This window comes from Rhinichthys klamathensis, unplaced genomic scaffold, assembly GCF_029890125.1.
Source record: "Rhinichthys klamathensis goyatoka isolate OS25496 unplaced genomic scaffold, OSU_Roscu_1.1 h1tg000059l_1, whole genome shotgun sequence".
Classification (NCBI taxonomy): Eukaryota; Metazoa; Chordata; class Actinopteri; order Cypriniformes; family Leuciscidae; genus Rhinichthys; species Rhinichthys klamathensis.
This window is the reverse complement of record NW_026606604.1, coordinates 9,428,172-9,451,192: the sequence shown is the minus strand read 5'-3', so window position 1 is coordinate 9,451,192 and position 23,021 is coordinate 9,428,172. Positions and strand designations below refer to the sequence as shown.

The 23,021-nt window shown below is 36.3% G+C and overlaps 1 protein-coding gene across 1 annotated transcript; it reads left to right on the top strand.

Moving 5' to 3' along the window:
* Positions 1-926: 926 nt before the first annotated feature.
* Positions 927-21,951, top strand: tmeff1b (transmembrane protein with EGF-like and two follistatin-like domains 1b). The gene is made up of 10 exons (XM_056249302.1): positions 927-1,569; positions 13,415-13,524; positions 15,034-15,163; positions 16,393-16,419; positions 17,709-17,808; positions 19,224-19,372; positions 19,524-19,580; positions 20,609-20,729; positions 20,840-21,001; positions 21,159-21,951. Exons 1-10 carry the CDS (start codon positions 1,416-1,418, stop codon positions 21,232-21,234), a joined length of 1,086 nt encoding a protein of 361 aa, XP_056105277.1. The 5' UTR covers positions 927-1,415; the 3' UTR covers positions 21,235-21,951.
* The last annotated feature ends 1,070 nt before the right edge of the window (positions 21,952-23,021 follow it).

Here is a 23,021-nt window from a genome sequence, read left to right as displayed (position 1 = left end):
CAGCTGGAGCATCCAGACCGAATTATGATAGTAACCCTGCAGCAAAGCATTGAGATATGGTGCATCTGCAATTACATATATTTAAAGGTTATTAAAAACCAACCACATTTCATGAGGATTTTACTGTGTATTACTGTGTGCATTGTTTGTATTTAAATCCTTTAATGGCCCCTTGTATTTATATAACTCAACAAACTGCATTTAAACAGAGCTGTCATTAAACAACATAAAATATCATAATAGGTCACAGTTTTAACGTAGATGATGTTTAGTGCATCTGTGAAAAATAATCCATTAATCTGCATTTCAAAACAAATTATAGAAACCTTTTGCCTATTGCATCATATGGGGATGGGGATGGGGATGGGGATGGGGATGGGGATGGGGATGGGGATGGGGGGGGGGGGGGTATTTATTTATCTGTGTAATTTGGTTATTATCGTTACTAAAACTACTAAAATACTAAAACTAAAAAGCTTTTAGAAAAACATTTCATTACTTAAACTAAATAAAATAAACATTAACAGAAATAAAATAAAGTAACTTAAACATAATTCATTTCAAGCAACATTGCTCATAAAGAAAATATAGAAATCGTAAAAAATCAATAAAAAAATACTAAAGCACAACAAAGCCTACCTAAATTTGAGCTCAAATTAAAATGAAAACGGGAAATATTAAAATAAAATATTATTCAAAATATTAATTAAAAATTATAATAGGGAATGATACTAAGATAACACTGCTGTGTATCAAATGGAAAAATAAACTATTAATTAATATTAGCCTAATACAACTAATTTCACAAGTCCACCACAAACCACTGATTGAGACATATAATTGCCAAATGAAAATTAACTGAACTGCATACTAATAATGACCCAACTGTAGTCTTTCAGATTTTCAGGGGTCCTGCATTTCCTCTGGGAATTGGGGGAGGTGGTTCAGGAGTCACGTGACTGCAACCCATCCGTGCCGACCCTTTGTTGTTGGGATTTTGGGCAAGGAGACTCGCAATATTGCCCCGAAACGAAAGGATTGAAGAGAACTGAGAGCGAACGCTTTCTAAAGGACGGAAAACAGGCGATACGCGTCGGCTTTTCTCACACCTAGCAAAACAGACGCGCGAGAGATGCACACAAAGACAGAACGAGAGGCATCCGCGAGCTGTTAATGAGACGCGCACGAGCTCATGCAACACACACAACAGCGAATCCGTGCAAATGTGCTTGTGATCCAAATGCAAGGCTGTTTTTAACCGGAGTGATGCTCACAAGGCTCACTCGGCCTTTCTGGGACACTAACACGTTTTAAAAAGGAAACATTGGAATATTTTCCGCAGCATCCACAGATTGCTCCTCTTTTGTTCCCCTGCACCTTTATTTAACAGGTCAAAGAGGAGATACAGATACATCATGTCGGTGGGCAGCGGGCTGATAAGGAGGACCGGACCAGAACTGTCTGTGTTCTGCCTGCTGACCATCATCATCAGCCCAGCGCTGGGATCCGTCCAGTCATCCCACCCGCAGAACACTGACTGTGTGTCCGGCAAAGGAAAAGGCTGTTTAGGTATGCATTCACTATTTAATATGTTGCATGGAAATAAAAGCATGCTCACTTTGTATCTTTGTTGCAGATATTGCACATTTGCTGTGTGCATCTTGAAGATGGAGATTCAGGAAGCATGGCCTCTGGAGGCTTACGAGATGCAGGCAGTGTAGGGAGGGATGCTAAAATGAAACTACCGATGTGTTCCTGTCAAATAAACTGATGCATGGGGCTATTTTGATTTGTGTGCATATATTAACTCCTCTTTGAATGGGTTTGCACTTTGCTGGGGCTGAAGGCAGGCGTCCATCTTTTGATGCACCAGATCAGGTGAGACAATATAAAGGGAAGCGTGAACCCCACCCTATAACATCACTCTCATCAGGGGTCTGTGGTGGTGACCACAAATTCTCATAAACTAAAGAAACTGGTTTTAGTAAATGAGATTCTGATTGGATTTTGTATAGCTAGCCTATGTGCATGGATATTTCTCCATGGGCAATGATAAGCCAATTGTAATGTTTTAAGCCACATGTTAATCCATGCGGCTTGGGAAGGCAACGGTGAGCCCCGCTGTTTGTACTGTCCCATATGGTGACCGATGGGGGGCTTTCAGGCACAAGGCCTGTTTGAAAAGCCTTGCATGGTGTTGTGATCTTATTTATTGTCTTGTATGTCCTACCAGACCTTACGAAACATGTTCATTGTTTTTGGATTGGATAATTGATGTTTCCAACCATATCCAAGTGAAGACTAGTGCAGTTAAAGCCTTGTCATGATAGCTGAATTGCACCAGACTTCAGGTTGAAGGCTAATTTATACACTTGTTTGTGAATATAGTTATGGATATAATTGGTTATTAATGCACATTTTTAGGCTTTGTTGACCTTTTTTTTACAAACTGTTGACTCAGCTAGTAGTATGCTTTCACCTGATGGCATTTACACACTGGCTGCATGCAAAATATCACAATAAGTAGCTGTTTAAAATGTAACCTTTTAACATAATGCTCATCTTTGTCTTTTGGGGCATTATATATAATGTAAACTCTCCAGATGGGCTTTTTTTTTTCCTGGCTGTCTTTCTTTTTAAAATCCTGACACCCTTTTTGTCACCTAGAATTAATAGAAGGAAAAGCAGCTGACAATAGCGGCCATTGTGCGCCAGTGTTTTCAGATTCAAAGCTCCAGGCACCAGTGGTTTAATCAGTGGCCGTCCTGCATAAGCGCCGGGCTGGTTTTGTAAAAGGCAGGAACACAATGGAGCGAGTCTCAGGGGCATCAGAATTGCCCTCAGCAGTTGGATTGTACTGACCACAACCAGAAAAAAGCCCCCTTTATTGATGCCCTTCTCCTTAGTGTCACTAATTCACTAGACATCCTATTTTTGACCGCTGCATTAATGGTGTTTCTTTTATTAAAGGGCAAGTTGGTAATTTTGCTAACCTTAAAAGCTACATTAAATTGCCATATTAAAACCCCAGCTTTGATTTCTGTATTGATAATGTTACTGGAATTTGATCCTGGATCTTAGTAAATCAATATTTGTGCTTGCATCTCTGCTCTCATTTCTTGCTGTTACTCATCAGTAAATGATAAGTTACAACACCCTCGAATTAAAGCGTTTACCTGATTTAGAGCAGTGTTTTTTTTTTTTAATATTAACATTACCATCAATATGTTAAATTATTGACCTGACATGAGGGGAATAGGAAAACTTGCAAATATGGTAGTGTAATTAGACTAACACAAAATCACTAGGCCAAATATTATATTAGTTTACTTCCAAGTGACATGAATATGAGAAGTGTTTTCTCATCACTTTCAAATTTTATAAGGCAATTTATTTTGGTATCCTATCCAGGTATGATTATATTTTCAGTTGCTTTCTGTTATTTGTAGGCTATTTATCATTGTTTTTTCTGGTCAAGAACCTTTCAGATCGGAACAGACCTGTATCCCACCACTTCATGCTTAGAGCAACATCATTTAGGGGCCTTTACACGACACAGTTTTCAACTATTAATGGAACTTTTTATATACGTTTTGGCTGTCCATTTACATGACAACAATATTTTGGGGGCCTTAAAACTCGAGCTTTTGAAACTGGTTTCAAGTGCAAGTTTTTGAAAACGATACCGTTATCGTCTTCGTGTAATCTACAAAAACGCGAATTTGTGAAACTAGTGACATCATTCGCATATATTACATGTTCTCGGCCTATAAGCGCGTAGTGTTTCTTTGTGCAAAGTGACATCGCCAACTAGTGGCCTGTCAGGAGAATACAGCGTTTTTAATCGTTTTTCGCGGATCCGTGTGAACGGGATCATTTTAACAATGTTGTCATCTACACGTAAAACACAAAAGAGAAACTTTTCTGTTTTCAGTAGCCTACTTTGTTGTCGTGCAAACGTACCTTCAATCTTTGTTTTAATGCATATTTTACCCCATGTTTTTTTCATAGAGAATTGTATAAGTAAATATTATTAATATATATATATAGAAATAATGATCGATGTCGATGTACGTGCATACATACCATTGTAATTCTGTGACCCAAAAAAAAAACACAATCTCTGACCTCAGCAGGAGAACTGAAATGTTAGTTGTTCACATTAAGGCCGATCTAATCTCTATCCAATCTTTTGTTCTTTGAATAAGCCATTTGAATTTTAGATAATGTCATTAGATAATGTGTTTTAAATGGCATTTACTGTTAAGTACATCCTGTGCACTTATCAATCAGAGCTCTAATCTTTGCCTGATCTGGTCAGTCATGCTGGCTCATAGCTCTGAAGCTGCATAGAATGATTTCTTTAAGTAGTCTTCTATCCATTTCCTGACCGCTCTTGAAACACGCATTGCTCACACATCTGAGAGAACATCAATTGACATGCAACCAGCGTTTTGTATTCAAGGATGCCGAGGTTCTAAAGCAAGGCTGGATATGAAAACCCAACTCTTATAGTCATCAGTCAATTTAATGGCTTTCCATTGAACAGACAAACGGCCTCTAAATCACTCCAGTGTGAGGGAGATGCTTTATGCACATAGCTTCCCCGTAGCCCATAGGTCTGAAATCAATGGAGTCCACCGTGACAGGGCGAGGGGTCGACCGAAGGGAAGCGGTATTGCAAAGCTTTGCATAATGCATGTGTGTGGATGCAGCGGGCGCTGGCGAACCCAGTTTAAGGCAATATGCTCACCCTGCATGCTGTCACGCTCTTTAAGCCCATCCTGAGTGGCTTCTGCTTTAGATGCCGGAATATTGTGCTGCTTAGTAGAATTTAAGCTGAATTTTTTTTATTTTAGCAGATATAACTTAATATTTTTTAATTGTTTAGCTGGTGTAAAGGCAAAATGTGGCATTTCGGCATCACTTGAGTCGCAGAAATAATTGTTTTCAATCAGGTTTCCCAAACACTCCCCTTCTGCCATTGGTCAGACAAACGGATAGCCCCGCCTTCAAACTCACCATTGGTTGAGCCAATGTTGCTATGTGGAGCTGGTCGGAATGCTTTAAAGGAGAACTCCGGCGCAAAATGAACCTTTGGTCTAATAAAAACATTGGTCCCTAGTCAACCGTTCTCTGAGATTTGTTTTCATGATAATTTAATGTATAGAGTTTTATCTCTAAAAACTGTTTAGCGTATAACGCTAGTAATGGGGGCATTTAATAAGTAAAAAGAAATCGCTAGTTAATACCACTAACAAGGCTCAAAATAGCCCCACACGAACACAGTAACATAATGAGGGTCCCTACATGCAAAACGAAGCATTGAGAACTTTGTAAGTGTACAGACCGTTTAATAAGAAGATATTTTATGAAGACAGTCCACTTCGTGTATACAGACAGGAGCCATCTTTGGAAAACAGTCTCGACTAATCAAACCACGAACGACGTGCTAAGTGAGCTGAACTGTATGAATGGCGTTCGTGGTTTGATTAGTCGAGACTGTTTCCCAAAGATGGCTCCTGTCTGTATACACGAAGTGGACTGTCTTTATCTTTATCTTCTTATTAAACGGTCTGTACACTTACAAAGTTCTCAATGCTTCGTTTTGCATGCAGGGACCCTCATTATGTTACTGTGTTCGTGTGGGGCTATTTTGAGCCTTGTTAGTGGTATAAACTAGCGATTTTTTTTTACTTATTAAATGCCCCCATTACTAGCGTTATACGCTAAACAGTTTTTAGAGATAAAACTCTTTACATTCGATTATCATGAAAACAAATCTCAGAGAACGGTTGACTAGGTACCAATGTGTTATTAGACCAAAGGTTCATTTTGCGCCGGAGTTCTCCTTTAACAAATGTTTAAAATTTTTAAACTAATGGTTTACTTAGATTTGTCTTTATATGGCTGGAATTGGGATTAGAAAGTCATTGGTTGTTTCTGTTTTAGATACTGAATATTGTCCTATGTTTAATAGAATTTAAGCCGAAAATGTTTATTTTTACCAGATATATATATATTTTTTTAATTGTTTAGCTGGTTTAATGGCTTAATGTGTAATTTCGGCACCACTGGAGTCACAGGAAGAAAGATTGTTTTTAATCAGGTTCCCCAAACACCCCCATTCTGCCATTGGTCAGACAAACGGATAGCCCCGCCTTCAAACTTACAATTTGTCTTTGTATATTAAACTGAGATTGGGATTAGAAATTCCTTGGTTGCTTTTGTTTTAGATACTGAAATATTGTGCTATGCTCAGTAGAACTGACAGATAGCCCCGCCTTCAAACTCACACCGTTGCTTGAGCTAGTGTTGCTATTTGGGGATTGTAGGATGTCAGCTAAGATCAGCTACTGAGATTTGTCTTTGTATATTAAGCTGGGATAGAAAAGAACATTTTTAAAACAAACTTTTTGGATGAGCTCATCTAACATATTTTTGGTACTTCGCTCTGTATTTACTTGAATTTAGTGTTTTTGTCATGTAACATTTTCCGTCATTCCATCAAGGTGTGTTTTGGTCCTGAAATGTTTAACTCTGATGTCACGCTTGTGGATTCTGTCAGTTCCACACTGGCGTATAATTAAGAAGCAATTATTTTAAGGAAGCCCGTCACAGATGGTGCCTTCAAAGAGGCCCGGCCCACATAAACCACAATTACTCCCACCCAAAGACATGCCAAATTGACCATGCTGGTAGTCCTTTGTTTCCTTCTTCGTCTGTAGTTATACCATCACTTTGATGGTTAAACTCGAGACTAAATCTACTTCAGAAGATCTCAATGAAGAACCGGTTCCTACCTCTAGATATACTGATGGTTCTAGTTGTGGTATTCTTTACCACAAGACTATAACTTGTTGGGATTGAAGTGATATTTTAAAGATGTTAGATGATGTATCCCTGTAGGTAATTGACTGCAAAATTGAGGTTGAATCAAGTTTATCAAACTAAATTAATGTTCAGATCAAAGCCGCGGTGGTTTCTAACCACTAGACCGCACGAATGTTGCACTCCTTAACAGTAACGGCTGATGGCTTCATACCTTTGAGTCTTTGATCTCCCAGCCTTAGACAAGAGATCTGTATCACGACTTGTTTGATCTCAAAGACCTCAAACTAATTATAACAGTACAGCTCGACTGCAGTGGATTCTGGTTGGTAGTCATTAACAGCAAGAAGCTCTAGTCATCCACTCTCTTTTTAGGATGTTTGCCACAACTCTCAAGCAATGCATTCTTGGTCATGATATACATTTGACTTCTTTGAAGTACTTTAAGTGTCTCTATCCTTTAGCTATACCCATCACCCACCTATCTCTTCATTGCCTGTCCTCTATAGGTCTTTCTCCCCTTCTTAATACATGTATTGTCTTTTTTTGTGTGTGTGTGTGTGTGTGTGTGTCCCTAATATGCCGGAGGCAAAGAGGCACTACAGAATGGAGAAAACCCGTATAATGCTCTCGACCCTCACAGCAGTTTACAGTTGTACAATTAAAGCACAGCCCGTAGCACACACACTCTGAGAGATAGGGTTACTTTATTCTTCTTAAAGCAAGTTTAAGCCGAACTTGAGTGTCTAGGAGGTAAAATCGTGTATCAGTGTCAGTAAGAAGAAACTGTTGATAATGTGTAGTTTTGTGAATCATATGTGATCTATAATTGTAGACGGTTATTATCTATCGTAAAAAAATTTAAAGAAGATTGAGACTTTTATTTATTTTATTTTATTTTATTTTTATTTTTTGTTACAGTAGTGTGTATATAAACCCTATGATTCTATGTAAAGTTTTATGTTGACCCTCCCTATTGTGTCTACATGCTGTGCTCTTATGCTGGGTGTGTTTTCACAGTGCTGGACTCTACAAAAAAAAGTCCCCTGCTGAAAGGACACACTTGAATTTCCATACTGGTACAAGCTGGTTTATGTTGCTGGTCTAGCAGAGTCATTAAAGGTGCATTTGCATAACATGGCTAGAGCAGCAAAGCTCCCTTTAGACTACGTTCAGACTGCAGGTAAATGCGGCCCAAATCCAATTTCTCTGCTCTTATGCGACTCAGATAGGTTTTTGTCATGACAATGTGAACGACACAAACCACATGGAATCTGATCTTTTCAATTTTTTGCAATGCGACCTCAGTCTAAACAGTCATATCGGAATTCATGCAACTTTTGTCACTAAATCAACATTCGTCACAATTCTGCGCTCATGGGAATCACTTAAAAGATTTTACATCCCCGAAGTTATCAAGACAGTTGCTAAAGGTTGCAACAGTGATGTGACAGCTCTACTGTGTATACAAGCAAAACACGAGGGCTCATATCATAAGTGTTTAAAAACTCTGCTCTCTTTTTTCACATCCTCGTCTTTGTTTTTCTATTTTACCTGCGCATACATTTGCTGGCTTTGGTGGGAGATCACAATATAAATAAACATGTTATCACTTACTTTATTGTCCTCCGTGTTTACTTCCGCATGATAGCGTGCTACATTACACTGTAAAAAATGATTGTGATTTTTAACGGTAAAAGACTGTAAAAATGCTACAGTGAAAAACTGTTAATTGGTTAACAGAAAGATTCCTTACTATATACGGTAAATAACTCTGATAGACCTAACGGTACATTTAATGTAATTTTACTGTAAAATACCGTTAAATACCGTTTTTGAAAGTGAAAAAGAACAACTCATTGTATAATTTACAGTGAAAAAACGTAAATTGACATTCCCTGCGTGACACTTCACATTTGATGTATTTTTGTTGAAATAACTATGTTTCTTCATAGTTTTCTTAGTTCTTTTCTAATCAGTTATGTACATTAGAGTTTTGTTACATTTAATGTTGTGAAATTAATGTTTATTGCATTTTTAAAATTTCATGTGTTACCATGATGCTGTTTAGTGTTTGTGCGAATGAGACTGTGCAGCTTATTTATATTAGTATTAACTTTCTTGTGGAGGAGCTGCTTGTGATGAGCTTTGATTTATCATGTGACTTTCATCACTGCTGTGATGATTGTTGGTTGTCAGTGTATTACAATTGTACAAAACAGATATTAATACATAAATAGGTTGGTAAATTAACATTATATCAGATAATGAAATACGGTTTATTACAGGTTTATAAGTCAAGTCTGTAAAACCAATAACGTCTGTACCATATTTTTGACGGTAAAGTTTTGGCAACCACAGCTGCCGGTATTTTACCATAAAAATGGCATTTTATTTTTCACAGTGTACAATTCAGGACGATGCTCTGTTCACACTGCAATCTGCAATCGGATCTGAGCAATAAATCGGAAGTGTTTATGTAGCCTTGGACTCATATTTATATTATACTTGTAATGAACTTCTTTCAAAAATATCTTTAAAGTGTGAAATGTTTTGAACTTCTACTAGGATAGGATTCAGTTAAATATTCCTTTAGATGAGAAAGAGGGTCTAAAGTTAAGATATAACGTCACAGCTTCCTTCTTTTTAATATGGGACACTTTGCAGGGACTATTGACCCATTGAGGAGATGAGTATCGACTGGTCTTGAGCGGATGAGCTGTTTGGCTTCAGGCAATGGACTGATGTCCTTATCTTTCAAATGGCATTGATTCCTGTCGCTGCTCTGATTATCTTTGCGCAGTGTGAGATCTGGGTCTCCCCTCTGCCCCACACACACTGTGCATTGTATTTGTTTAGAGATGTACACTTGGAACTGGGTCAGTTCAGATGAGGGACGTTTAAGGAATGTCCCATTAAGGAACTAGTTGGATGAGGTTTGTTGTGAAGGTTAGGCCTTATCAGTTGGTGTATTTGTCATTTGTGCATCTCAGCGAGTTCAAGTTGTTTTGTATTGGTGAAGTAGACTAGCATGAATAGTAAAGTGAATACAGTAGTGCATTTTGGCACTAAAACTTAAACTGAACTAAAAGACAGCAGATTATTTAGAGCATTTTTCATAACAACCTTAAATATTGCTTACACTGCTATATGTAACTTATAAGTGGGAAATGGAACAAATGATGAGGCAAAATCTGTCGGCATTGACAAATTGTTTACCTGAACTTTTTTCATATGTATTTATTTGTGTATTGCTAAGTAATTTGTTCATATTTTTTTTTACTGTTTACTTGTTTTTAATAATGTTTGAAATTTATACTAATTAATCCAGTTGTTTTTGCTGGGGTATTTTTGTTAAAACCGTAGGAAAATTTATGCTGCTGATTTTTATAAATGGAGATCAGCTACATAACATTTTGCCAAAAGACAGAATAAATATGTTTGATTTAAATGTTTGACTAAATGTTTTACCTTACTGGAAAAGAATCGGAATCCATAAGCAGAATCGGAATCGCTAAAATTCAAACGATACCCAACTCTAGTTATATAATACTTTGCCATAAGTTACCCTTAAGTTAAAGTTAGTTAATGCATTACCTAACATTAACTAACAATAAGCAAAACATTTGTTACATTATATATTAATCTTTGTTGATGTTAGTTAATAAAAATACAACTGGTCTTTGTTAGTTCATGTTGTCTCAGGTCTATTAAATATTACAGTTACAACTTTTTAAGTTGACATTAACTAAGATTAATAAATGCTTTATAAATATGTTTCATTGTTAGTTCATGTAATGTAATTAACTAATGGAACCTTATTGTAAAGTTTTACCAAGATCTTCAGTTAGATTCATCAACATTACGATATTTTGGGATTTTGTACACGCACTTTTTTAAAAGCCATGTTTTTGACATGGTACCATGTTTTGTGGACACATTCAATTGAAATGTATTCTTTGGCACTGTTGTAATACGGTGTTTTTGGAACTTTCACTACTGTAATACCACGTTTGTTTGTTTGTTTGTATGTTTTACAAAGTACCAAGGTGTTTTGGACATGGCAATCTTTGCACAATGGAGTATTGTGTAAATATGATATAAATACAGCAGCTGATTGGTTAATCTTAAAGCCAACCACCTTGGCCAATCGATCTGTTCTATCTACGTAACCTAGTTATTTCTGTCCCGAACCCGCTCAGCTCAGTGTAGCGCTCCATGGGATTTGTCCTATCCCTCCACCCTCCCCAGCACCACCTGCCTAGATCTGCTAGGGCTTTCTCTCTACTTTGCTTGCAACAGCTTGGATTCTATTCACTGTATTTATGTGGATGTTTCAGCAGTAGCCTTCACTCATGAGTCAGCATGAGTAGCAGATCTAGTCTGCCAAGATCATTCCTTACCATGGTAAATCAAAGTATCACCATGGTATTATCTCAGATATCATATTTCTTGTGAAACTTTCATTACTTTGATCACTTTTACGTTTATTACTGTAAAGGCATTACTGTACTCAAGCTGTGAAATCCAGCTCACTTTGACAGTGAATTTATTAGCACTCGCTCTATTCCCACAGGTGCCAGACCAACACATCATTTCTCACAACACTTTAACACCTCCACAGATTAACCTCTCGTCTGATTTAAACAGACTTATTAATTAACTTCTCAAGCTGCTCTTCCAAACTTCACTCGTCTAAAGTCTGTGCATTGGTTTTATCTGGAATACTTCCTCTCTCTCCAAAACCACTTGGCTGGGTCTCTGTGGCTGCAGCATTTGTGCCATTTTCCAAATGCATGCGCGGCTCGGCCGCATGCCAGCAAGCGTCTGTAGTGGCTTTAAGTGTGCGCTCCTCATTAACGGGCTGTCTTACGCCTCGTCTCATCTGCCTGAATTTACACAAGGGTTACGGCTGCCCAGTGCCCTTCATTTGCATGGCCAATGACCTGCTTCGGGATGCTTTGCTCTTAATTTAAATGAAATCTTCAGTTATGGGGCATTATTATTATGGGCAATCTAGCTCGCTTTGAAGAGCTTTGTTTTTATAGAGCTATTTAAAAACTAAGAATGAAGTAAAATGAAAAGATTCTGAACATCCATTCGAAGTCTAATATTTGCAACTCTTAATACAAACCGGTTGTCCCATCCATTAACTATTACCATTTTTTCAAAAACGGAATATATTTTGATATAGTGTTATTGTAGGTGGTTTGGTTGTCCAGGTTTAGTGGTAATATGTTGTTCCAAACCTGAATGACTTTTCTTTTTTCTGTGGAGCACAAAAGAAGATATTTAAAAAATAATGAAAGTCAATGGGGTCCAAAACAACCCTGGACCTTATTGACTTTCATTGTATAGACAAACAAACACTGTCTGAGGCATTCTTCAAAAAATAGTCTTTTATGTTCCACAGAAGAAAGAAACTCACACAGGATTGGAATGAGGGAGAGTAAATTTTTGTGTGAATGGTTCCTTTAGCCCGGTCTCAAAGGTTTTGTCTGTCCCAGCTGTGTGTCAGATGGAGGATCGGGCCTTTCTTAATTTCTGTTTATAGGCTTCATACTCGCAGCTAGTGGTCTCAAATATGAATGACAGTTGACAGCTGTTGGACACATGCTTTTTACAGCTGCTTTCTTCCTGCAGTCTGATTTCAGATCAGTATGTTTCACATCTTTTATAATGGGTGGATGAAGCTGATCCTGCATGGGCAAGAACTATAAATTAACTTCCTGGTCCCATTATAGAAGTTTGGTTTATGGTATATGGAGGAACATTCATATAGACCCTCATTAACACAGTATAACCACATTCAGACTCATTAAACACAGACATTTGTTAGCCACCTGAGTTCTGGAAGCTTGTTTCTGCCATGGAATAAAAAATGAAAACACTCACAATCTGACTTTTTTCTCGCAATTGCAAGTTTATATCCCATAATTCGGACTTTATAAGTCTCAATTGTGAGTTGACATCTCACAATTTTGAGAAAAATGTCAGAATTGTGACTTATAAACTCGCAATTGCAAGAAATAAAGTCAGAATTGTGAGATATAAACTCGCAATAAAAAAGGTTTGTGACTTTTTATCTCACAATCCAGACTTTTTTGCTTAAAGTCTAGTTTATATCGCTCAATTCCGTCTTTGTAACTAGCTATTTCAAGTTTATATTTCCCAATTATAAACACATTTGCGAGAAAAAAGGCAGAATTGTGAGGAAAAAAACGTTGCCATTATCTTTTTTATTTTTTATTCTGTGGTGAAAACAGTCCAGTCCTGATTAGGCGAGATAAAACATAATCAAAGGAAAGAAAAACATGTTTATCTTTTTTTTTTTTTTTTTTTTTAAGTTCAAGACAGAATAGGTTAGTGGTACACTTTTTGTTTAGCATGAAATTCTTACCTGAACTGCACTTAATGTGATAATCATGCATTGTCGCTGAATGTAAAAGTGCAGATTTTTGCTCTATGAGAAGCTTGAAGAGAAACAAGTCTACTAGTAAAATGTTTTTATCCCTTGCAAAATGATTGACCAACAGGTTTGTCGGTGTCTGGTGTTTAATCAGCGTCTGTTGTGTCTCTTCAGATTTGTCCGAGAAGAAGAGCGACCTGCGTGTGTGCGACGCCACTACATGTCGTTACAACGGGATCTGCCAAAACAATGGCGCTGACATCAAATGCGTATGCCAGTTTCAGGTACGCTTTTTACTTCTTTTATTTATTACTTTGTAACACAGTTTTTTGTTTTTATGAAAACGTTTCCGATTCTAAATTGTGATTGGAATAATCACATATGAAGCCTTTGCTCAGCAACCATATCTAAACTTTTGTCGCCTGCAGATTTAAATGCTCAAGCTCTTTAAAGCAGGAAGGATTCTGATTGGCTGTCGTTGTTTTTATTGTTCGTCTGCTGGAAAAATTGTTCTGAAAGTGATTCCAGTGATATCATTTCTCTGTGCCGATATCGTTGTAGTTGTGCTTTGGACTCTGCTATTTCTTTATATTTAGAACTATTTCTAAACTATATCTCTCTATCGTTGTAGTTATTGTCCTTGTTGTGAACAGGCCTTTAGTATGGAAGCTTGTTTCCGCCACTGAATAATAAAAAAAAAATAATTGCGACTTTTTATCTCACAATTGCGAGATTTGAAGTCAGAATTGTGAGAAATAAAGTCGCAATTGCGAGATATAAAGTCGCAATTATGAGAAATAAAGTCGCAATTGCGGAAAAAAAAAAGACAGAATTGCGACTTTTTATCTCACAATTCTGACTTTTTTCTCACAATTGCGAGTTTACATCTCGCAATTCTGACTTTATAACACATAATTGCGAGTTTATATCTCGAATTCTGACATATTTTCTCAGAATTGTGAGATATAAACTCGTAATTGCGAGTTATCAGGCCAATTCTAAGGGGGAAAAAAGACTAACTTTTTCCCCCTCAGAATAGTTTATATCTCACAATTCTGACTTTACAACACGCAATTTCGACTTTATATCACGCAATTTCGACTTTATTTCACGCAATTGCGACTTTATTTCACGCAATTCTGACTTTACAACACGCAATTTCGACTTTATTTCACGCAATTTCGACTTTATTTCACGCAATTGCGACTTTATTTCACGCAATTCTGACTTTACAACACGCAATTGCGACTTTATATCACGCAATTCTGACTTTATAACCTGCAATTGCGACTTTATATCAATAAATTCTGACTTTATATCTCGCAATTCTGACTTTATAACACGCAATTCTGAGAAAAAAAGTCAGAATTGTGAGATAAAAAGTCGCAATTACTTTTTTTATTTTTCATTCTGTGGCGGAAACAAGCTTCCATACTTCAGAGATACATTGTTTTTTTTGTTTTTTTTTTACTTTTATGATTATAGTCATCACTCTCATATTGTGGACTTATTGCTGGTTTAATGGCTTCTGTTCCTCTGAGAAAAATCGTTGAGAATTTTTTATGTGATTGTTCTTCAGAAAATCTCTCAAATGATAAGGCTGAATCGATGGTTTAGCATTTACCTGCATTCCTTTCCCCCCTCATTGATCAGTGAGCCATCTAGAGCATATTAATGTGAAAAATCACGTCAGAAGTGGCTCAGCTCAACTCAATACTGCATCCAGCTCTTCAAAAGCAGCAAATATCTTGTTGTATCTGAGAAGCCTCTCTTGTGTGGTGTTTTTGCCGCAGTGCTCTAAGAGCTACGTCCCCGTGTGCGGTACAAACGGAGACACCTATCAGAACGAGTGCTATCTGAAACAAGCAGCCTGTACCCAGCAGAGACCCATCTTTCTGGCCTCTGAGGGCCCCTGCTATCCTGGTGAGTCCACACTGTCTCCTCCACTTCCTGAAATGAAACCTGACATCTTCTGCCTTAGTTCACATTACACTGACTGCTCGTTTTAGTCGAACACAAGTCACAAGCTTTTTGCTTTGTTTTTTTGAGATGCTGCAACAATTGGTGTTGGTCTGTGAGGGGATTATATAGTTATATAGTATATATTTATACTGTATACATGTATTTTAGAATCCAAGGACCGTGTTTCATTTGCATGTCAATTAGATTCTTCGCAATAGAGGAGAATTTGGGATGTCAGCAACCTTTGCCATTTCCATGCATCCTTTTATGTCAAATATTTTATCAGATTTAGAATTGATTACCTCTTACCCATAAAATTGAATAATAATAATAAAACAGAAACTCATACAGGGGCTTTTTTTTGTCTTCATTTCTATGGAAGCTTGTTTCCGCCGCTGAAAAAAACAAAACAGTATTCTGACTTTTTTTTCTCACAATTGGCCGTTAATAAAGTCAGAATTGGCAGATTTAAACTCGCAATTCTAAAAAAAAAAGTCAGAATTGCAAGATATAAACTTATAATTGTGAGAAAAAACTCAGAATAGTCTTTACTGTCACTTTTGATCAATTTAATGTGTAATTTCTGGGAAAAAAGCATACTGACCCCAAACTATTAAATGGTATGACATTTCTGTCATCTTCAATGACATACTAATTTTTACACTAATTTCATTTAGTAAATTAATTGTATAAAATACATTTTTATATATTTGATTGTAAATGCAAATATGATTAATTTGTATATACTCTGTGATGCAAATTATCAAGATATTCATTCAAATAAAAGTTCGTTTGATCTGTTTTTATTTTTGAGGGCCTCTGATGGGCCACTGGTGACAAAGTTGCCTTCAAGGGACAGTAGATGAACTGTCTTTTTTTGCTAAGTCCAAATGAACAGAAATTCTATTTTAACACCCTGTTTATATGAAGAGGCTTATATTACAGACTCTAATGAGCAGTGTGATTTGATACATGACAACCTTTATTTTTAGCTCTAATTAATCTCATGATTTCTTTTCATCCACAAATTAGATGCCATGGCTCATAATAATTTGATATGCGTGTTAATAATGCATTATACAAGGACCATGATAATACGCTCCCACTGTATGAACTCTTGACATGGCAAATGTTTTATGATGTATAGTTATAATAAGTTCTCCCTATTTGTTTTTTTTTTTTTGTTCCAGATAGCAGCTCAGGATCGGGAGATGGAGGTTTGTTTTCTTTTCTTTTCTTAAATTTTTTTTTTTTTTGACCACAAAAGCAGCCACAGTAATATCAAGGAAATTGAAACCTGGTGATTTCTAGGATTTTGACCTCCAGACTTCAAATGACGGCAGAAACGGGTCACCTCCCTGCACTCGAGAGCTCTGTAGATCAGCCAAAACATGCCATCTGAGGTTATTTTTATCCTCCTCATGCTGAAGTTGTGTGATAAAAGAGTGACCCCGCGCTGTGCTCGGTTTAAAGATGAAGGCTTGTGTGTTCGGGCCGCTCTAGAGCTGTCATTACTGCAAATTACAGACCGCTGCAGGAACGCAACTCTAAGTGCTGTTGAGTATGTTCTCGCTCAGTGGCCACTTCTGAAATGCATGTTATGGCGCTGAGTATTTTGAATCATTCTTTTACTTTAAAAAGACAATCAGTCTTCTTTAAAGTGTAGATTATAATAGTCTCGTTCCTCATTTTCAGTTGCCAGAATTTCTCTATTTGAGCTTGTCCTCTACAGACTTTTATGTATATGAATATTTTTATGTATATAAATATATTAAAAAATCAGTTTTTATAATAATATATTATATAATCATATTTTTAAAACAATAAAAATATAATTATATATAAATATGAAGTAACTATATCAACAGTGTTAAAATCAGGGAATTTCTACTTTGAACTTCAGAACTTTCTTTGTGCAATTTGTTATTTTCTATAACAAAAATTTCTATAACTTTCTACAATCATGAAATTATCATCATACCTAGCATATAACAACAATTTCCAAATGCGTCTTTCATATTTTCAAGTAAATGGTAAAATGTGGACAGCTTTGAAGCAGTTTTAGTTGTATTTATATTTTGAATTAGCTTCTTATATATATTGCTTTCATGTTACTTTTATTTTTTAGTCATTTTGTTATGTGCTTTTGTCATTTTATTCGTTTTTTTAATATTGATAATTAGGTTATTTTAGATTAATTTATTTTTATTTAAGTAATAGTTTTAGTTTTTATGTATGTCCAGTTAACAATTGTAGTGATTCAACTTATTTCAGTTTATTGCCATTTCTAATTTTCATTTAGGTTTAAGTTTTTCAACTAATATTTATATTTTATTTTATTTCAATTCACAGAAATGTTTTTGATAGTTTTAGTTAAAGATAATAATTCTGCTGTGAAGGACAAATAGGGGGGAAAACGGTTAAAAAGCAGTTATATCTTTAATAATGTAAAGTTTTTTTTATATATATATAATTGTAATTTATTTTTGTGCTATCACTCTTCCAGAATATGAGGGATCAGGCACAGATTCGGCCAAGAAAGTCACAAAATGCAGCAACTGCAAGTACGGCGCTGAATGTGACGAAGACGCAGAGGATGAGGACTCGTACGTGCTGCATTCATTTCTCTATGATTTCTGCTTATGTTGTCTGGACACATTTAGCAGAGTAGCCAGGAGTTGCTAATTAAAGAGTCCTGTGCTACTTCATGCCAGCTCTTTAAAGTAATGAATGTATGAAGTTTTTTTTTTTTTTCTCAATATTGAAAACAACTGCCATTGTGTATAATATAAAAGCATGAAGTTGGAAAGAATTCAGCTCCATCAAAGCCGAGGAGGAAATAACATTACTCCCATGAGACACTTGGACTTTGCAAAACTTTTTTGTATCAAATGTTTTACTTTTTGCATTTTCATGCCAAGCGCTAATAAACGGTGTGGACTAACTCCAGGAGCCACATGAGATTCAGGGAGCCCAGGGAAACATATTCCTGTGTCAGCTCTCAAACCCTAATCAGAGTTCCAGTTCATGAACCAGCAGGGGGAGACGACTACACACAGCACACACAGACGCACGCGTGTTTCAGTGTGTGAGATTTACAACTGATCAATAGAGCACACCTGCAGCTCTGAGTGATCTTATTAGTGACTACATTTAACAGGCATATTGGTATCCCTGTTACGCTATGTTTCCATTCAATGTTGCAAATTTAAAGGAATAGTTCGCTAAAAAATGAAAATTTTCTGTCATCATTTACTCACCCTAAAGTTGTTTTAAACCTGTATGAGTTTCTTTCTTCTGCTGAACACAAAAGAAGATATTTTGAAGAATGTCGGTAACCAAACAGTTGATGGACCCAATATTATTTTCTTTCCTACTATGGAAGTCAATGGCGTCCGTCAACTGTTCGGTTACCGACATCATTCATCCATTCTTCCTTGCGCATCGAGGGATTTATTCGATAAATGTGTATCCATCATAGTTTACGCACACATCTTCTTATATGATAAATATAAGAAGAATGCCTTTTTTTTTTTTTAAACGCATTATTAGAATTTATGCGCATCTTGGCGTTTCCATTCAGTGTTTTTTATGCGATATGCACATACAAATAGGTGGATGGAAACATAGCTATTGATATACTATTATAGTTTTTGTTAACATTTTGTATTATATTTTCTGTTTAGTTAAAGATTTCGGAATTTTTGTGTTCTTGTAATTTTATTTGCTTTTTATAAATACGTCTATATTTTTTTTTATTAAGTTTTAGTTTTCATTAGTTAAAACTTGTTGCCTTGGGAACTAGCTGACAATTTATTCCCATTTCAAATTTATTTTATTTCAAGTAAGGAAAATGGTTTTAGTTAATGAAAATAACCCTGATAGATGACATTCAGTGCTTTATCAAAAGCATTTGTTACTGGTGAAGAGCTTTTTGTTCCAGCAAAATGTTTGTTTAGGCCTTTGAATAATTCATAGCACGAATGAGACTCACAGCATTTACACCGGCCTGTTGTTGCAGCTGTTCGTGTAAAATCGACTGCAGTGGACACAATGAGAATCCAGTGTGCGGCACAGACGGAAACTCCTACCACAACCCCTGCCTGGTGCGAGAGGCGTCCTGTATGAAGCAGGAACAGATCGATGTGAAACATTTAGGGAGATGCCCAGGTCAGATCCCGTCATAGTAACAGCACTGCAGCTTATACATCAAGACAAATAGTCTCAGATAACTCAATATTTTATCCATAGTTCCTTTATGTGAAATTTTTAATGATAGTGTCTACCAGAGCCAATCCGTGTTTGTTTTTTCATCACTCAGATAAAGACAAAGCTAAGAAAACTGAAGCTGGACTTCCCTACAAGCCAGAATTTACTGGTCAGTGCATTTCTAATCTTCATCTCTAATGGCACCTTAAAATGGTGTTCACAATTTTACTTCCAGAATGTGAAATATTTCATTGTGAAGAATATCTAATGAGAAAAAAAACATGTCTTTTTCCATTTTGTATTGATTGGATAGTGAAATGTGTCTCTATATGACATGTGGTTGGAGGGGTATTATTGTATATTTTTAAAATAAGTATCTTTAGCGCATCAAGGCTGCATTTATTTGATCAAAAATACAGTAACACAGTAATATTGTGAAACATTACCATTTTAAATAACTGTTTTCTGTTTGAAATATGTCTTAAAATGTTATTTATTCATGCGATGCAAAGCTGAATTTCCAGCATCATTACTCCAGTCTTCAGTGTCACATGATCCTTCAGAAATCAGTCTAATATGCAGATTTGCTGCATTTCTTATGTTGAAAACAGATTTCTTATTATTATCTATGTTGAAAACAGTTGTGCTGCTTCATTTCAGGATTCTTAGATGAATAGAAAGTTCAAAAGAACAGAATTTATTTAATTTTTGTAACATTTTAATGCTTTTACTGTCACTTTTGATCAAATGAATGTGTCAAAAAGCATACTGACCCCAAACTTTTAAATGGTATACCCGTGAGTTGTTCCCAATAAGACCAATTTTGAGCTCATGTTGACCAAAAACGATCAGATTCATGTTGTTATTGCAGTTATGTTGTCATGTAGTCAACATATTTTAAGTCAGTTCAGTTGGTCAAAATTCACTTAATAAAAACTTACTGCAAAAGCTTTACTGTGAATTTTGTACTGTTAAATGCATTGTGTTGCCTTTAATCTAGAATCATGGCTGTTTGTAATAATGTAGCTTTTTAACTGTGCTGCGAAGTAAAATGCCTCAAACTGTCACACACCTGTCATAAATTGCACTGCTCAACTATATAGTTCTGTATAATTGAGTTTTAAACAAAGCTAAATCTGGGAGTTAAATGTGCTACTTTCAGCAATAGAGAAGTAAAAGTAGATTGTTCTATTTTAGACCCAGCAAAAGCCGGTGATGGGAAAGGATACGGCTGGATGCCCGTTCCCTGCACAGATGACTACGCCAACTTCTGCGTCCATGGCCAGTGTGAATTTAATTACGGCATCGCCTCCTGCCGGTGAGCGTCTGGTGTTTGGTTGCACAGAACTGTGTTCATCCTATCAGGTGTTCATTAAAAATGACATTTGTTGGAAAATGAGTTTCCGATGGTTTCTTGTATTTCCACAGGTGTGAATCGGGTTACACGGGGACGCAGTGTGAGGAGATCGCCGACTTTAACATCCTGTATGTGGTACCCAGTGGCCAGAAACTTCATTATGTGCTTATAGCTGCTATCATTGGAGCCGTGCAGATCGCCATTATTGTGGCAGTGGTCATGTGTATTACCAGGTGAGTGCTGGAAGAAACTTAACAAGGGGCTACAATAGCATTTGGTAGAGAAAAATGGAAATTTTCGCATCTTCCAAAAGCATGCATTAACGCACTTTCTTAATATTTAAAGTTCGATTTACCTATCATAATACATTTTTTTTTTTTTTTTATACAGGAAATGTCCTAAGAATAATCGTGGAAGGCGGCAAAAGCAGAACTTTTCATCAAACACCGCTTCAAGGATGATGTAGCTTGTTTTTATTTTATTTTTTTATACTTTTTGTACCAAGTGGATTACAGTTTTAATGTGCTTTTTTGTTTTGTGCTTTCTTAACTCTGGACAATAAGGTTATTTTTTATTTTATTTCATTATTTTCTTGAATGGTGCCTTATTGTTTTTTTGTTTTCAGGACATTTTAGGTACTTGATGTCAGTGGCAAACACTGTCAAATGAATGATAAAAGCCAGCTCTTTTTTTTTGTCGAGTTTTTTTGTTTTTATTTTTCCTTTAGGTTGTGGTGCCAGTTTTTTTTTTTTTTACGTATTGTTAGATGTAACTCTCGGCACACAAACTGTACCACAAAAACGGACGTCGTCAATTTTCATGGAATGTTCTTTACTGAAAATATTAACTGTCTTTAACTGCCCTCTTTGATTTGATTTTTATTTCCTCAAATCGAACATAGCTGAACACCAAATTTAATTGGACATGAACAAGTACGCCGACGAAGTGATGACGTTTACAGTTTCTTTTGAAGGGAATTCCAGAGAATGAAATGCAATGTGTTTGACTAGCTAATCTTATCAATGTTGAAATGTTTGTAGTTTTTATGTTCTAATGTTATCGGTGTTGTTAATGTTGAAATGAACATTATTGACATTAATTTAATTCTATGAACTGCATATCGCATGACCTGTGAAACTGTGTCCAGTGCTGTAGATTTAATAAAATTTAATTCTCAGTCTTACAGATATTTTTGTTGCCTGTACACACACAGTGTAAAGTTCGTTGGTAAACCTTGAGTCATTCGGATGTGGCTTGTCCTATGTAATACGATCTCTCAGAGTAATCTAATTATAGGAATGCATTTCATGTCATTTGACCAGTTTAAAATCATTAGCATCATCTTTACAACTTTACAAAATGTCTTAAAGGGATAGTCCGCCCCAAAATCATTTAATGATTTCATGTGGTTCCAAACCTGTAGTGACTTAAGTTCTAATGTGAAACTTGAAAATATTGTGAAAAATGTATTGACTTCCATTGTATGGACAAAAAACGTGTTCAACGGAAGAAAGAAAGTCATACCAGTTCAGAACAACATGAGTAAATTATTTTTGGGCGAACTATCCCTTTAAGAGTGACATCTTGGGTTATCGAATTATTGAATTAACAGATTGCATTGAGAAGCAGCTATTTGAAGAAAAACAAGAAGATCTGATCGCTCACTGTTTGCTCACGTGAGATTTTGTGTGTAAAGAAAGTAGAGTCGAAGAATGAGCTGAATGAAGAGTTCTGGAGAATTAAGTAAGCCTTGGTCAGCTACGATGTGAGTGATGAGTAATTCTAGGCGGCCCAGGGTTTAAGAATAGACTGCAGCTGGTGGCATCATTTCACAAGTTTGTACAGTCCCATCTTAAGGTGGATCATCTTCCCCAGGTTGCAACATGGCAGTCAAGTCATGCTTGAGGCCGAACTTAAAGCATTGTGGATTTGGTTGTAAGCAAACTGCACCCTGAGTTGTGAAATTTCTCAAATTTGTTAATTGTAAAGCTGGAACCTTTTGTCCCAAAGTAGGACAATCAGTTGCCTATTGTCGGTAGAACGTATTGTTTGTGCTATTCTTTGACTGTATCATTAGTTTTTCTTTGAGGAAACTCATCTCCATGTAAAAAAAAATGGTGTGGTTAAGAATCAAGGGGGTTTCCATTATCTCAGCTGTACACGCATCTTCTAAAAACGACGAGGTGTCCGCTTACTGTGGATATTTATAACGCTGAATTCATGGTGAGTTGGTTTGATGCCCCCTTCCAATCC